This window comes from Mustelus asterias, chromosome 7 (genome assembly GCF_964213995.1).
Source record: "Mustelus asterias chromosome 7, sMusAst1.hap1.1, whole genome shotgun sequence".
Lineage (NCBI taxonomy): Eukaryota > Metazoa > Chordata > Chondrichthyes > Carcharhiniformes > Triakidae > Mustelus > Mustelus asterias.
The window spans coordinates 43,513,826-43,528,337 of record NC_135807.1 but is presented as its reverse complement, the minus strand read 5'-3'; the positions used below and the strand labels follow the sequence as shown (position 1 = coordinate 43,528,337).

The following is a 14,512-nucleotide window of genomic DNA, read 5'->3' as shown; positions in this document are numbered from 1 at the left end:
CCCTCACCACCTGTACACAGTGGCAACAGCATGTACCATCCAAAACATGCACTGCAGCAACTCAACAAGGTTCTTTTTAATAGAATCTTCCAAACCTGTGACCTTTACCACCTAAAGGACACATGGAAACACCACCATTTGAAAGTTCTCTTCCAAGTTATAAATTTCCCTGCCTTGGAAATATATTACTATTCTTTCATGTCACTGGATCACAATCCTGTAACACTTGGCAGCACTGAGGGTGTAACTACACCACGTGGATTGCAGTTAAAGTTTAAAGTTTATTTATTAGTGTCACAAGTAAGCTTACATTAACACTGCAATGAAGTTACTATGAAAATCCCCTAGTTGTTGTTCAAGAATCCCCTAACAGTTGTTCAAAAATGTGACTAATCTTCTTCTTCTCAGAGTCAATTAAAGATGGACCCAAATGGTGGTCTTGCCACTGACACTCACATCCCATAAGAAAAACAAATTTAGTACAAAGTCCTGTGAAATTCCCCTTTCCCATTATGTTTATAGTTTATGAGTAAGATTTTTCAATTTTACACCCATTAGACAAAGTAAATAGTTAAACAACTATTACTAAAGATTAGGGTGTTATTCCTAGAATATTTTTAATGTCTTGAAATTGCAAGTTAATTTGGCTCCTCACTTTGTCAACTTCCTACAGCAAGTTTTAACAACCACATCATCATGCTTCTCCAGTGGCTTGCTGAGGTTAACCAGTTAACGACTGAGTCATACCAAACACAAAACAATTCCAGTTTAGAACCTTTGTCTGTGCTGCAATCGACTTTAATGCCCCGAGGTTAGGCGGGGAATAACCTGCCTTTGTTCCTTTTTCCTTCGCACAATTGAATGATTCAAGGTCGTCTGCAAATTGTTTCTGCTAGATCAGATGTGCAATCATGCTTACACTTCTTTCAGTAATCTGCATAGGCTTGATAATACCCCACATCTTCACAATTAATCCACCTTTGTCAAATAAAATGTTTTTGAAAATTATTTTATTCAACAATGGCAGCTGCACTAAGTCGAATACATCCAGATGTACTGTTATTACTCAAACAACATTTAAGGGTCTTTGAAGAAGCCAGGTGAAACTTGTTGGAGGATTCCGGAATGTTCTGCCAGCATGTTTACATTCAATTTTCAATTGCAATAAATTGTGGTTAGTGGAAACAGAAACTAAGGGTGGGATTTTTCAGCCCTTCCTGCCGGTGGAATCTTCTGATCTGGCTGAAGCTGGCCCCCACACTATAGTCTTTGGCGGAATCAGGAAATTCTGCTATTTGTGAGCCGCGTCTGGCGCAGGAGAATCTGCTACTTGGAATATTCCGGCCTACGAGATGCTCTCTCATTAGAAAAATTTACTTTTAAACATGCTATATTAAATGTTGAACTGAATAATTTACTTCAAATCATATCCTGAACATGCTGGTTCAAACGCTAAATGAATATTTTAGGGCCTATGATTTAAAAAGGCAACAATATAAATGTTGATCTGTACAGTGCAAAATAAATATCTCAGCCCCCTAAAAATGGACTAAGGAATTATTCAATTAGCCCATTTAAAAGCCTTACCACAAATTGTGTTTGACATATACTTGTATTTGCACTCAATTGTGTGGAATCGCACATTGTGAACTGCAAAAAAGGCAGCTAAAACGCAGTTACATCTGTAAACAGATCTCTCAGATTGAGCCCATAGCATTGCAAGAGACTCCCAAAAAGGAGGCAAGCTTATGGTTCTGATTCTGTATTTAGCAGCAAATTATGCTTGAGCTATTGAATGTCAGTCCATCGGGTCCATGCCAGCTTTCTGTAGAGAAACCAAACAGTCCCATTTCCTTGCTCTATCCCATAGTTCTGCAAGTTTATTTCCCTCAAGCACTCATCCAATTTCCTTTTCAGATCACGCATGTATATTGCAAAAAGAGATGCACAAGTACTGGGGTTTTGAAGGGGAAGAAGGAATATAGTTATTTCTCAGATATGTTTTTAAACGCAGCATTTATTGACCATCCCTAGTTGTCCTCGAGAAAGTGGTGATGGAACCTCTTCTTGAACTGCTACAAGTCCTCCACGCGGCGATGGATTTTTCACAATACTGTTAGGTAGAGAGTTCTAGGATTTTGACCCAATGACAATGAAAGAATGATGTCTAAGTTAGCATGGTGTGTGATATGAAGAGACTGCGGGAGAAGCTTTGTCGACTTCTTTCAGTGCTTTCTGTAAACAGTATATTGCACCTATATATAGCATGCCATTGGTAGTGAAGATGAATGTTTAGGCAAGTGATCGAGCAGACAGATCAAATGAGCAGATTGGTTTAACCTGAATGATGTCAAACTTCTTGGCCAAGGTTGACTCGAAAAGTATGTTAAAATATATAATGGTGGTATTTAAAGAATTAAAACATAATTTGCCACAAACATGCATTCATTTAAGGTGCAAAAACTTCACAGAAAATGTGGTTCAGCCATGGCTAACAAGAATGAAAGATAGTAGTAGATAATGTTGCCAAAAAGAAGAGTAATTCTGAGGATTTGGAAGATTTTAGAATTCAGCAAAGGAGGACCAAGAAACTGATAAAGAGAAAGAAAGAATTGAGAGTAAGCATGAAAAGAAATTGTAAACATGTCTATAATTATGCAAATAGGAAGAGATTAATAAAAGTAAATGTGGCCCATTAGAGACAGAAACGGGTGAAATTATAATGGGAAATATGGTAACAATAGAAGTATGAAAGAACTATTTTAGGCAGGACTTTTCCTGTGAGCTTCTGAAATCCCCCTTCAGGCTGAAACATGTGTCAGGCATTCACATCGTTTGGAAAAGTCACACAATGTGATTTTCACTCAGGCAGAGATGGAGAACCCTCGTTCAAACTTTCTGAAATTCAACCTAAACAAATAAAATGCCTTTTGCGGACACTACTATGTTGTGGGTGGCATTTGGAGAAGGTGTGTGTTGGGGGGAGCCCCTCTACAGGGTGGCATCCAAGGCCGCTCCTGCACTCAGGCAGGCAGATGGGGTCTATAGGCCTGCCCTGAGCACTGGCCCCTAGTCTGCCACTAAGTGGTCATCTCCAAGCAATCTCCTGGTGACCACCACCTCCACCTGAAGGCCAACTGGAAAATCTTTTGATAGGTTTTTAACGAACCATGTTGGCTCCCCACTGTGACAGGGTGAATAGTCCTGCTGCACCATCCCCCATTTTAGTACCAAGTTAAAAGGTAGTATGGAGTTGGGGAAACAGCATGCAGAGTGGCAACACTACTTTTAGCACCCAACTGCCCCCGATCCTGGCCAATAACAGGGCTGAAAAATCAAGCTCTTTGCAATAGAAGTCACAAAACCAAAATGGGGAACCAAAGGTCTAATGAGAATGAAGAAGTTAAAAGAAATCACAATCAGTAAATAATACTTTGTAGATTAATGGGATTAAGCGCCAAAAACCCCTAAGACTGAGGACCTACATCCAAGGGTTTTAAAAGCGTAACTGCAGAGGTAGCATGTGCATTCACTTTGATCTTCAAAATTCATTAGATTCTAGAACAAGTCACAAACATAACCCAGTTATTTAAGAAAGAAGGAAGAGAGGGTATAGGCTAGTTAGCAAAATGCTAGATCAAGTATTAAGGACGTAGTAACGAGGTACTTAGAAAATCATAATATGATACAACTGAGTCAACACATATTTATGAAAAATAACTAGCAGGGTAGATAAGGGAGAATCAGTAGACTTAGTATATTTGGATTTTCTAAAAACATTTGATATGGTGCCACATAAGAAGTTTTTGCACAAACATAGAACTCATAAGATTGGGGGCAAAATATTAGCATGGATAGATGGACAGAAAGCAGAGAATGAACAGTATATTTTCAGGGTGGTGGGCAGTAACCAATGGAGTACCTGAGCCTTGGCTATTTACAATCTATATTAGTCATAGAATCATAGAATCATAGAAACCCTACAGTGCAGAAGGAGGCCATTCGGCCCATCGAGTCTGCACCGACCACAATCCCACCCAGGCCCTACCCCCACATATTTTACCCGCTAATCCCTCTAACCTACGCATCCCAGGACTCTAAGGGGCAATTTTTTTAACCTGGCCAATCAACCTAACCCGCACATCTTTGGACTGTGGGAGGAAACCGGAGCACCCGGAGGAAACCCACGCAGACACGAGGAGAATGTGCAAATTCCACACAGACAGAGTCACGTAGATGAAGGGGCTGAGAGCAACATAGTTTTCTGATGATACAAAGTTAAGTGGGTAACCGGCGTACCTGTAATATCATTGACAGATTTTATAAAGGTTAGGGTTATTAACTTTACTTTGTAAAATCTTTTGACATACTAATACAAAAGTAAATCACATAATATATCCAAGACACCAATCGAAATGTCGTACAGCAACAGCATTTAGTTGTGCCCTTTCCTGCAAAAGAATATTGCAAAAAGTGCTTCACAAAGACATGAGTGAGAAAAGGGACACTAAAGCCCAACAAAGTGAATATTCGGAGGTAACCAGAAGCTTGACCAAAGAAATGAGTTTTAAGGAGGTTCAACAAAGGTGGGGAACCAGGTTAAAGTCCAACAGGTTTATTTGGTAGCATGAGCTTTCGGTGCATTGCCCCTTCATCAGGTGAGTCACTGATGAAGGAGCAGCGCTCCGAAAGCTCGTGCTACCAAATAAACCTGTTGGACTTTAACCTGATGTTGTGAGACTTCTTACTGTACCTACCCCAGTCCAATGCCAGCATCTCCACATCAAAGATGGAGAAGTGACTGCATTGAGGGGTGGAATTCCATGGCCTGACATGAGAAGAGAAGATGCACAGGAAGCCAAAAGGAACAGAAAGTTCAGGATGGAGAACTGGTTGTGAAGCTGAAAGAAATTACAGAGATGGGGAGGGATTTAAACATGAAGATTGAGGATTTAACATTTAGGGGTCAGAAGCATTCTCAGATCATTCTCAGTTTGTGAAGATATAGTGAGGGAATATAGTAAATAGAGTTTTGGAGGGGCTGAAGTTACAGAAGACATAAGAGCATTAGAATAGTCAATATGCAGGAGGTGAGGATTACAGCAGTAGATGGGCTAAGGTGGAAGTAGTTAAACTGAGGCCATGCTTGCCCTCCCAACTCGGCATAAATCATAGAAAATCATAGAAACCCTACAGTGCAGAAGGAGGCCATTCGGCCCATCGAGTCTGCACCGACCACAATCCCACCCAGGCCCTACCCCCACATATTTTACCCGCTAATCCCTTTAACCTACGCACCTCAGGACTCTAAGGGGCAATTTTTAACCTGGCCAATCAACCTAACCCGCACATCTTTGGACCGTGGGAGGAAACCGGAGCACCCGGAGGAAACCCACGCAGACACGAGGAGAATGTGCAAACTCCACACAGACAGTGACCCAAGGCGGGAATCGAACCCAGGACCCTGGAGCTGTGAAGCAGCAGTGCTAACCACTGTGCTACCGTGCCGCCCTATAAAGTTCCATGCCCCTACTTAAAGAGCAGTGACTTCGCCCCACGTCCTGACCCACCATTTATTCCTCAATCAGAATCAGTGAAACAAATCGTGCCAGTGATCTCATTGTTGTTTGTGGAACTTTGCACAAATTGGCTGTGGTTTTTGCCCCCCACTTTAGAACAGTGATCACAAAATATGGGCTGTGAAATCTGGGACGTTATAAGAGGGGGGGGGGGAGGGGGTGAGGAACTATATAAAAGGAAGGCGCTATATAAATGCAAGTTCTTCCTCTGCCGCAAATGGAGGGTGCAAAGCATGAGAATTCTTACCCCCTAAAATGTCCCAGTTCTCCAGATGATTTTGCAAGCCAGCAAATATACTTGTCAAAGTCGACTTCCCGACTCCGGCTTCTCCGATCAGGACCACTCTGTACAGGTTGTTGCCGGAATCGGTGGAGATAACCGAGTCCGAGGAGTCTGAGGACCAGCTCCCTCTGCAGGGTTCCCCGGGGCTCAGGCAGGATTTGGATCGCACCACATGTGCACTCCCTCTCCACAGCCGCTTGGCGTCGGCGGGGATGCTCCAGCGCTGCTGTGCGGCCACCGGGCTCAGCGCTGAACTATTGCGCCGTCTGCTGTCGTTTAAAGTCATGGTCAACTCTGCACAGGAGCCACTGGCGACAAAGATCAGAGCAATATTAATAGAGTGATCACCGGAATGACCGTATTCATGCCGAACAATTCAAAAGCAATCGGAGTGTGGAGACAAGTCACCACCAATCCAACATTAGCAAAATTAAACATAAACCCCGGACTCCGCTAAGTATATTAAAAATAACGATTCACTGAGATTCTTCCCAGATCTCTCCCTCTCTCCGATGCAAGTTGTTCGCAAACTTTTCCAACACACCGTTAGTCTGTTTCACTGGATTAACATTTTGGGGTTTATCGGCACTAACTGATCTTCACATTGCAGCACTGGACTAAACTAAACGAGATTGCCCCTGAAAGAAAAATAATGAAGAGAATGCAACTGTGGAGCCATAACTCAAACTTTTTTCCCCCCACATTCGCTAATATTCTGCAAACTTGTACCAACTCTTTGACATTGTTAAAGTGAAATGTTTTAAAATATAAACTCGCATCCACAGAGGAGAAAGTTTCATTTAGCATTTCCAACTTGATAATCGCAGTTCTTAAGTGATCTGACAAGTGCGTTAAGATCTTTTTTTTATTAATTAGAAAATGCTAAAACAAAATCTAACTAAAGTACAGTCAGTACATTGTTACATTATGGTACATTGATCTGAGCACAGTTACTAGTGGGTGAAGTGTCTTACCCTGTAGTCTTTCTCCCCGTGTACTCCGGTGTTCTGGTTTAGTTGAGAATGTCTGGGGTAGGGTGGAAGGGTGCTGATTAATGTTTAATCCTCTCTGATGGCCTGTCGCTCCGGCTCTAATTCCCTGTGATCTCTCCTCTGGTTTATATTAAGCAGATCAGATCAGAGCAGGGCTTTTCCGTGATGTCACTAAAACTCCAAGTTCCCCTGACAGCTCCTGGAGATTTTAACTCTGACCACAAATCTCGTCTTCTCCCTCCCCCCTCCCTCCAGCAGCAGCAGCAGCAAGCAGCTGCAGGGTGAGGACGTTACAAAAAAAGTTGCAAGATGATTCTGACATGCATTGAGAAGCCGAAGGGAAGAAAGTAACGGCCCAGGCGCGATGTAATTTAACCTCAGAATAGTTCCCCCAAGTTCAAAATACAGGCTTTAGCAGAAGTTTCGTTTTAATGAGAAAAGTGGTGAGGTAGAGTTAAGACAACATATTTAGCGATGCTTTTGACGAAGTGCAGAAGCAGACTGCAATATCTGCAATGTCCCGGGTCCAAAACAGTGCAGCCTTTCCGGGCTGGGCTGCAGCATAAAACAGTCAACAATCTCTCATCAATGATGTCCCACCAAACCAAAAAATTCCTGCTCATCCCCAGTTTGATCGGGATCCTCCTTACCAGCGTCGAGACCCATACTGCCTCCCTCGGAGTCAGGTTCATACCCAACACGGTAATAGTGGTTCTGTGTCGATCAGAAACCGAACCCAAATATCTTTCTCAAAAAGATTTGCAGACCCACGGACGAGCGAAAGCGAATAAAAGGAGCACAACTGTGGCGCAAAGTGACATTTTTTTCATGCTACATTTTGCAGAAACATCAACAGAAAATGGATATACAAAACCAATTCGCACACATTCAATGATATAAAGCAGTATCGCCATGGTCTCCTGCACTTGACCAGGGTGGGTCCTTGATTAACACATCTAAGTTTGGGTCGACAATACAGTTGGATTGAGCTCTAGCTTTGACAAAGGGTCATCTGGACTCGAAACATCAGCTCTTTTCTCTCCTCACAGATGCTGCCAGACCTGCTGAGATTTTCCAGCATTTTCTCTTTTGGTTTCAGATTCCAGCATCCGCAGTAATTTACTTTTATATGGATTAAACGCACAGTGGCCAGCGCTGCTGCCTCACAGCGCCAGGGACCCGGGTTCGATTCCCAGTTTGGGTCACTGTCTGTGCGGAGTCTGCACGTTCTCCCCGTGTCTGCCTGGGTTCCCTCTGGATGCTCTCGTTTCCTCCCACAGTCCGAAAGACGTGCTGGTTAGGTGGATTGGCTATGCTAAATTCTCCCTCAGTGTACCTGAACAGATGCTGGAATGTGGTGACCAGGGGATTGCAAAGTAATTTAATTGCAGTGTAAATGTAAACCAACTCTTTGAGAACATTACATGCACAGTGGACAATGGGGAACCTGTGGATGTGGTGTATCTGGATTTTCAGAAGGCATTTGACAAGGTGCCGCACCAAAGACTGCTGCATAAGATAAAGGTGCATGGTGTTACGGGTAATGTATTAGCATAGATAGAGGATTGGTTAACTAACAGAAAGCAAAGTGTGGAGGTAAATAGGTGTTTTTCTGGTTGGGGATCAGTCACTACTGGACTGCAATTGTTTACGATTTACATAGATGATTTGGAGCTGGGGACCAAGTGCAGTGTGTCAAAATTTGCAGATGACACTAAGGCGAGTGGCAGAGCAAAGTGTGCAGAGGACGCTGAAAGTCTGCAAAGGAATATAGATAGTCTAAGTGACTGGGTGAGGGTCTGGCAGATGGAGTACAATGTTGGTAAATGTGAGGTCATCCATTTTGGTAAGAAAAGCAACAAAATGGACTATTATTTAAATGGTAAAAAATTGCAGCATGCTGCTGTGCAAAGGGACCTGGGTGTCCTTGTGCAAGAATCACAAGGAGTTGGTTTGCAGCTGCAGTAGATAATTAAGGAGCCAAATGGAATTTTGTCCTTCATTGCGAGAGGGATGGAGATTAAAAACAGCGAGGTTATGTTGCAGCTGTATAGGGTGGTGGTGAGGCCACACCTGGAGTACTGTGTACAGTTTTGGTCTCCTTACTTGAGAAAGGATATACTGGCACTGGAGTGGATGCAGAGGAGATTCACTAGGTTGATTCCAGAGGTGAGAGGGTTGGGTTATGAGGAGATACTGAGTAGACGGGATATGCTCATTGGAATTCAGAAGAATGAGGGAGGATCTTATAGAAACATATAAGATTGTGAAGGGAATAGATAAGATAGAAGCAGGGAAGTTGTTTCCACTAGCGGGTGAAACTAGAACTATGGGGCATAGCCTCAAAATAAGGGGGAGCAGATTTAGGGCTGAATTGAGGAGGAATTTCTTCACACAAAGGGTTGTGAATCTGTGGAATTCCTGCTCAGTGAAGCAGTTGAGGCTACCTCATTGAATGTTTTTAAGGCAAGGATAGAAAAATTTTTGAACAGTAAAGGAATTTATGGTGAGCGGGCGGGTAAGTGGAGCTGAGTCCACGAAAAGATCAGCCATGATCTTATTAAATGGTGGAGCAGATTCAAGGGGCCAGATGGTCTACTCCTGCTCCTAGTTCTTACGTACTTGAGACTAATAATAAACTTTACTTTGTAAAGGTGGAGTTTTGCTCCTGTTCCCTAGAGGACAGGATTTTTAAGGATAGAGTCATAGAGGTTAACAGCATGGAAACAGGCCCTTCGGGCCAACTTGTCCATGCCGCCCAGTTTTTACCACTAAGCTAGTCCCAATTGCCCACATTTGGCCCATATCCCTCTATAGCCATCTTACCCATGTAACTGTCTAAATGCTTTTTAAAATACTAAAAATTGTACCCACCTCTACTACTGCTTCTAGCAGCTCATTCTGGACACTCACCACCCTGAGTGAAAATATTGCCCCCTGGACCCTTCTGTATCTCTCCTCTCTCACCTTAAACCTATGCTCTCAAGTTTTAGACTCCCTATCTTTGGGAAAAGATGTTGACTATCTACATTATCTATGTTCCTCATTATTTTATAGACCTATATAAGAGGTCTATAGATCTCAAAAAATTCCCTGAAGGACAGGATTCATAAGGATGCAATAAAATAGAAAATGCTGGATAAACATAGCAAGTCTGGCGGTATCGTATGGACTCTCCACAGATGCTGCCAGATCTTTTGAGCTTATCTGGCATTTTTCTGGTTTATTTCAGATTTCCAGAATCCACAGTATTTTGCTTTTATTAGTAAGGATGGAGTTCTGCTCCTGTTCCTAGGCAGACAGGATTTGTAAGGAAGGAGTTCTGCTTCTGTTCTTTGGAGGCCAGGATTTTGGTTCCTTTCTGGCATGGTTCCTCCACATTAAATAGCAGGTCAACATTCACTTCTGGTTCCTAGTTAAAGAAAGGACACTCAGGATAAAGCTGCAGCTGATGGAAAGGCAGCTTGTGTAAGTCAGAGAACAGGAGAAAAATGCTCTTAAAAACTTTAGAGTAGAATTTAAATTGTTATGCTGGTTTTGGAGCTCTATTTATGCCATAAATGTTGGTGACGATCTACATTTTGTGATACCTTTGAATTTTGAAATAATTGTAAATAAAATCAGTTAAGCAAAGTCATGTGTCAAATTTAAAAGATTTGACAAATTATGTTTTTTTTTGTTAAATCAGGTTGAATATCTTTCCAGTGTTGAGTTACCATTAGATTAGATTATGATTGGAATTAGCTTATTACAAAGGTTAAGTTAATCAAAAGCGATTAAAATTAGCGAGTAATTATAAGCAACAAAAACAGAAAATGTTGGAAAATCTCAGCAGGTCTGATAGCATGTGGAGAGAGAATACAGCCTGTGTTTCGGGTCTGGATGACCCTTTGTCTCTTTTGTCCTGTCCAGCTTTGACAAACGGAAATTCTGTCGGAGAGAAGAGCAGTGTTTCCTCAGGGTAGGCATCCCTGGCAGAGAAGTGACAGTGAGTTAAACACTAAGATAAAAGCAAAATACTGTAGATGCTGGAATCTGAAACAAACCGAAAATGCTGGAAAATCTCAGCAGGTCTGACAGCATCTGTGGAAAGAGAACAGAGCCAAAGTTTCGGATCTGGATGATCCTTCATCAGAGCTGGTAATTATAAGATTTGGATAGGGGACTGGAGATTTCCTAATACCAGCTATTCCAGTCATGCTAAAATTGTCTTCACCAAAAAAATTGAGAAATTGAAATATTGCCATAAATAATAAATAAAATACAAAATCAAACAGATAAATAAGCATTTAATATTATTGTAATTCAATTATCTGTCTTTCTAATGCTTTCAGAAATGAGGTCCTCAAAGTCACTATCTGAGTAGCTCCAGTGGCTACAGTTTGAGAGTTAGTAAACATCCTCGGAGGACACTTCAGATGACCAGCTCTGCTTCCTGAGAGCCTGGCTGCTGATTACAGCATTTTACTAAATGCTGGGGAAACTTTGTGCAGCTATCTAAGTGGCACTAACAAGGGCAGTGACTGAGAGAGTGCTGGTGGGTCCAACATGCTGTCATCCTGAGTGAGGATGGCAGGTGCCTTTCCTTTGTATCCTGTGAACAATAGAATAGAAACCCTGCAGTGCAGAAAGAGGCCATTTGGTCCATCGAGTCCACAACGACTCTCCAACAGAGTATCCCACCCAGGCTCTCCCCTCTGCCCTATCCCCATAACCCCGGGCATTTGCCATGGCTAATCCGCCCAACCTAACCATCTTTGGACACTAAGGGGCAATTTAGCATGGCCAATCCACCCAACCTGCACATCTTTGGACTGTGGGAGGAAACCGGAGCACCTGGAGAAAACCCATGCAGGCACGGGAGAACGTGCAAACTTCACATTGTCACCCAAGATAGGAATCAAACCCGGGTCTCTGGCACTGCGGATCAGCAGTGCTCACCACTGTGGCACCGTGTCACCCTGCTGTCTCAACACTCCTCCAGTTCTGTACAAGACAAGAGTGCAGGAGTGATGTGACACTCTGGAAATCCCTGTCAACACTGAAGCTAGAACCATTATAGCTATAGCAGCAGTGTTAGCTGCCACGAAAACTGTCAGGAGAAGTTCCGTCACGTTGGAAACCGCTGTCTTTTTTGTGGAGCTGAACACTCCATGATCTGCAAAACCCTGACACAGGTTGAGGCTTCTCAAAGAAGCTGGTAAACCTAGAAGGTGTCATTGTCATCCAACTATACTCCTACCCCTTCCCTTTCAAAGGGTATCAATTAGGCTTCTACCCATATTCAGCACTGGCCAAGTTACTAACAGCTCATTGATTAAGGCTTGATTTCATGTCTCTCATGTTCCCCTTTAGCTTTCCTCCTGAGGTATCCATCATCATTGATGCCAGTCTTCAACCAATTCAATTCACACCACATGATATCAATGGCTAATCACATTGCATACAACATCCAGGCTGATTGTTCTGATCATTTCTAATGAAAGGTAATGACCTGAAATGTCAACTCTTTCTCTCTCCACAGATGCTGCCAGATCTGCTGAGTGTTTCCAGCATTTTCTGTTTTTATTTCAGATTTCCAGTGTCAGCGGTATTTTGCTTTTGGATAATGTTGCCTCAAATGGTTTCTTCTCCATTGCCTTCAGTCACTCAAGAATTCTAATTTTGGTTTCTCCTCATAATTTATGTGTTAATCTTTAGCAGTGTTATAGGATCATCTTTCATGTGTATGCTGGTGACATTCAACTGTAAATCCTCTATCAAACCCATAAACATTGCTATTCTAACAACCTATCCAACAACCAACACCTGGATGAACCAAAGCCTCTTTGGGCTTAATTTTGGTAAAACCAAAGATATCCTTTAGTTCCTGAAAATCCTTACATGCCTTCAGTCTCAACTCTGTCCTCCTCCTTTGTTATCACCTCAAAACTAGGAGGTGCGGAATCTTGGTATATAGCTTGATCCTGATCTTAGATTACTCCCCCACATCTTTCACTATTACATTATCATTCATCTTTGCCAGTGCCTCTGAAACAATAATCCATACTTTTATCACTCCATGACTGGACTTCTACAATGCTCTACTTGCCAGTCTCCATTTGTTACATTCCTAAAATACAAGTTCTTTAGAATACACCAGCCCATGTCCTCTCTTGCACTAGCAGGTTAAATCGAATGCAAAGAACTCCGAAGTGATTCATTTTGGTAGGAAGAATGAGGTGGGACAATATAAAATGAAGGGTACAATTTGAAAGTGGGTGCAGGAGCTGAGGGCCTTGTAGATTCATGTGCATAAATCATTGAAGATGACAGGACAGGTTGAGTAACATGAGGAGAAACATTTTCACCCGGTGATGGTTAATACACTGCCTGAGAGTGTGGTGGGGGCAGGTTCAATTGAAGTGGAATAAAAGCAAAAAGTGCTGGAAAAACTCAGCAGGACTGGCTGCATCTGTTAATGTTGTGAGTCTAATGTGACTAAGAGTCATACATGCTGAGTTTTCCCAACATTTTCTGTTTTTATTACAGATTTCCAACATCCATAGCATTTTGCTTTTATTCAAGGGGGAACCGAATTATTATCCAAAAAGGAAGAATATGCAGGGTTACAGAGAAAAGACGTGAGAATGGCACTCAGTGCATAGCTCATCCAGAGAGCCGGTGCAGAAATGATGGGCCAAAAGGCCTCCTTCTGTGTTGTATCATTTCTGTGATTAAGACCCACAATCCCATCACCTGTTTTTTTTTAAACAAAATCCCACTAACTTCCCATATCCCAGGGAATTTACTAAGCATCTTATCTTTGGTTTTAAATTTCTTCACTTGCAGTCCAGTCTTCTAGATCTATGTCCCTTGGTGCACCTTCTATATACCAGCAACAGCCTCATTCTTATTCCATCAACTCCAGTCGGCAATGTTACTTCGACACTAATCTCAACAGTGCTGCAAGATGCCTTTTTATGTAAACAGCTGTTGAGTACTGTGCAGTTTTAGTCCCCTTACTTGAGGAAGGATAGAACAAGAACAAAGAACAGTACAGCACAGGAAACAGGCCCTTCGGCCCTCCAAGCCTGTGCCGCTCATTGCTCCAACTAGACCATTCATTTGTATCCCTCCATTCCCAGACTACTCATGTGACTATCCATGTAAGTCTTAAATGATGCCAGCGTGTCTGCCTCCACCACCCTACTTGGCAGCACATTCCAGGCCCCCACCACTCTCTGTGTAAAAAACGTCCCTCTGATATCTGAGTTGTACCTCGCCTCACTCACCTTGAGCCCGTGACCCCTCGTGATCGTCACCTCCGACCTGGGAAAAAGCTTGCCACTGTTCACCCTATCTATACCCTTCAAAATTTTGTACACCTCTATTAGGTCTCCCCTCATTCTCCGTCTTTCCAGGGAGAACAAGCCCAGTTTACCCAATCTCTCCTCATAGCTAAGACCCTCCATACCAAGCAACATCCTGGTAAACCTTCTCTGCACTCTCTCTAAAGCCTCCACGTCCTTCTTCACCACCTTCTCCACCTGTGCTGCCACCTTCAAGGATTTGTGGACTTGCACACCTAGGTCCCTCTGTGTTTCTATACTCTTGATGGCTCTGCCGTTTATTGTATAACTCCCCCCTACATTCGTTCTTCCAAAATGCATCACTTC

The 14,512-nt window shown here is 42.6% G+C and overlaps 1 protein-coding gene across 2 annotated transcripts in view; it reads right to left on the bottom strand.

The window, feature by feature from the left end:
• Positions 1–7,103, bottom strand: part of LOC144495679 (GTP-binding protein GEM-like) — a 36,816-nt gene extending 29,713 nt beyond the window's left edge. Inside the window, exons 1-2 of one of the 2 annotated variants that reach the window (XM_078215978.1) lie at positions 6,837–7,103; positions 5,827–6,170 (exon numbers count right to left, since the gene is read on the bottom strand). In XM_078215978.1, coding sequence (XP_078072104.1) covers positions 5,827–6,148 — 322 coding nt within the window. In that variant the 5' untranslated portion in view covers positions 6,149–6,170; positions 6,837–7,103. The remainder of the gene's footprint in view (positions 1–5,826; positions 6,171–6,836) is intronic. The other variant, XM_078215979.1, reaches the window with a different exon arrangement.
• Between the last annotated feature and the right edge of the window lie 7,409 nt (positions 7,104–14,512).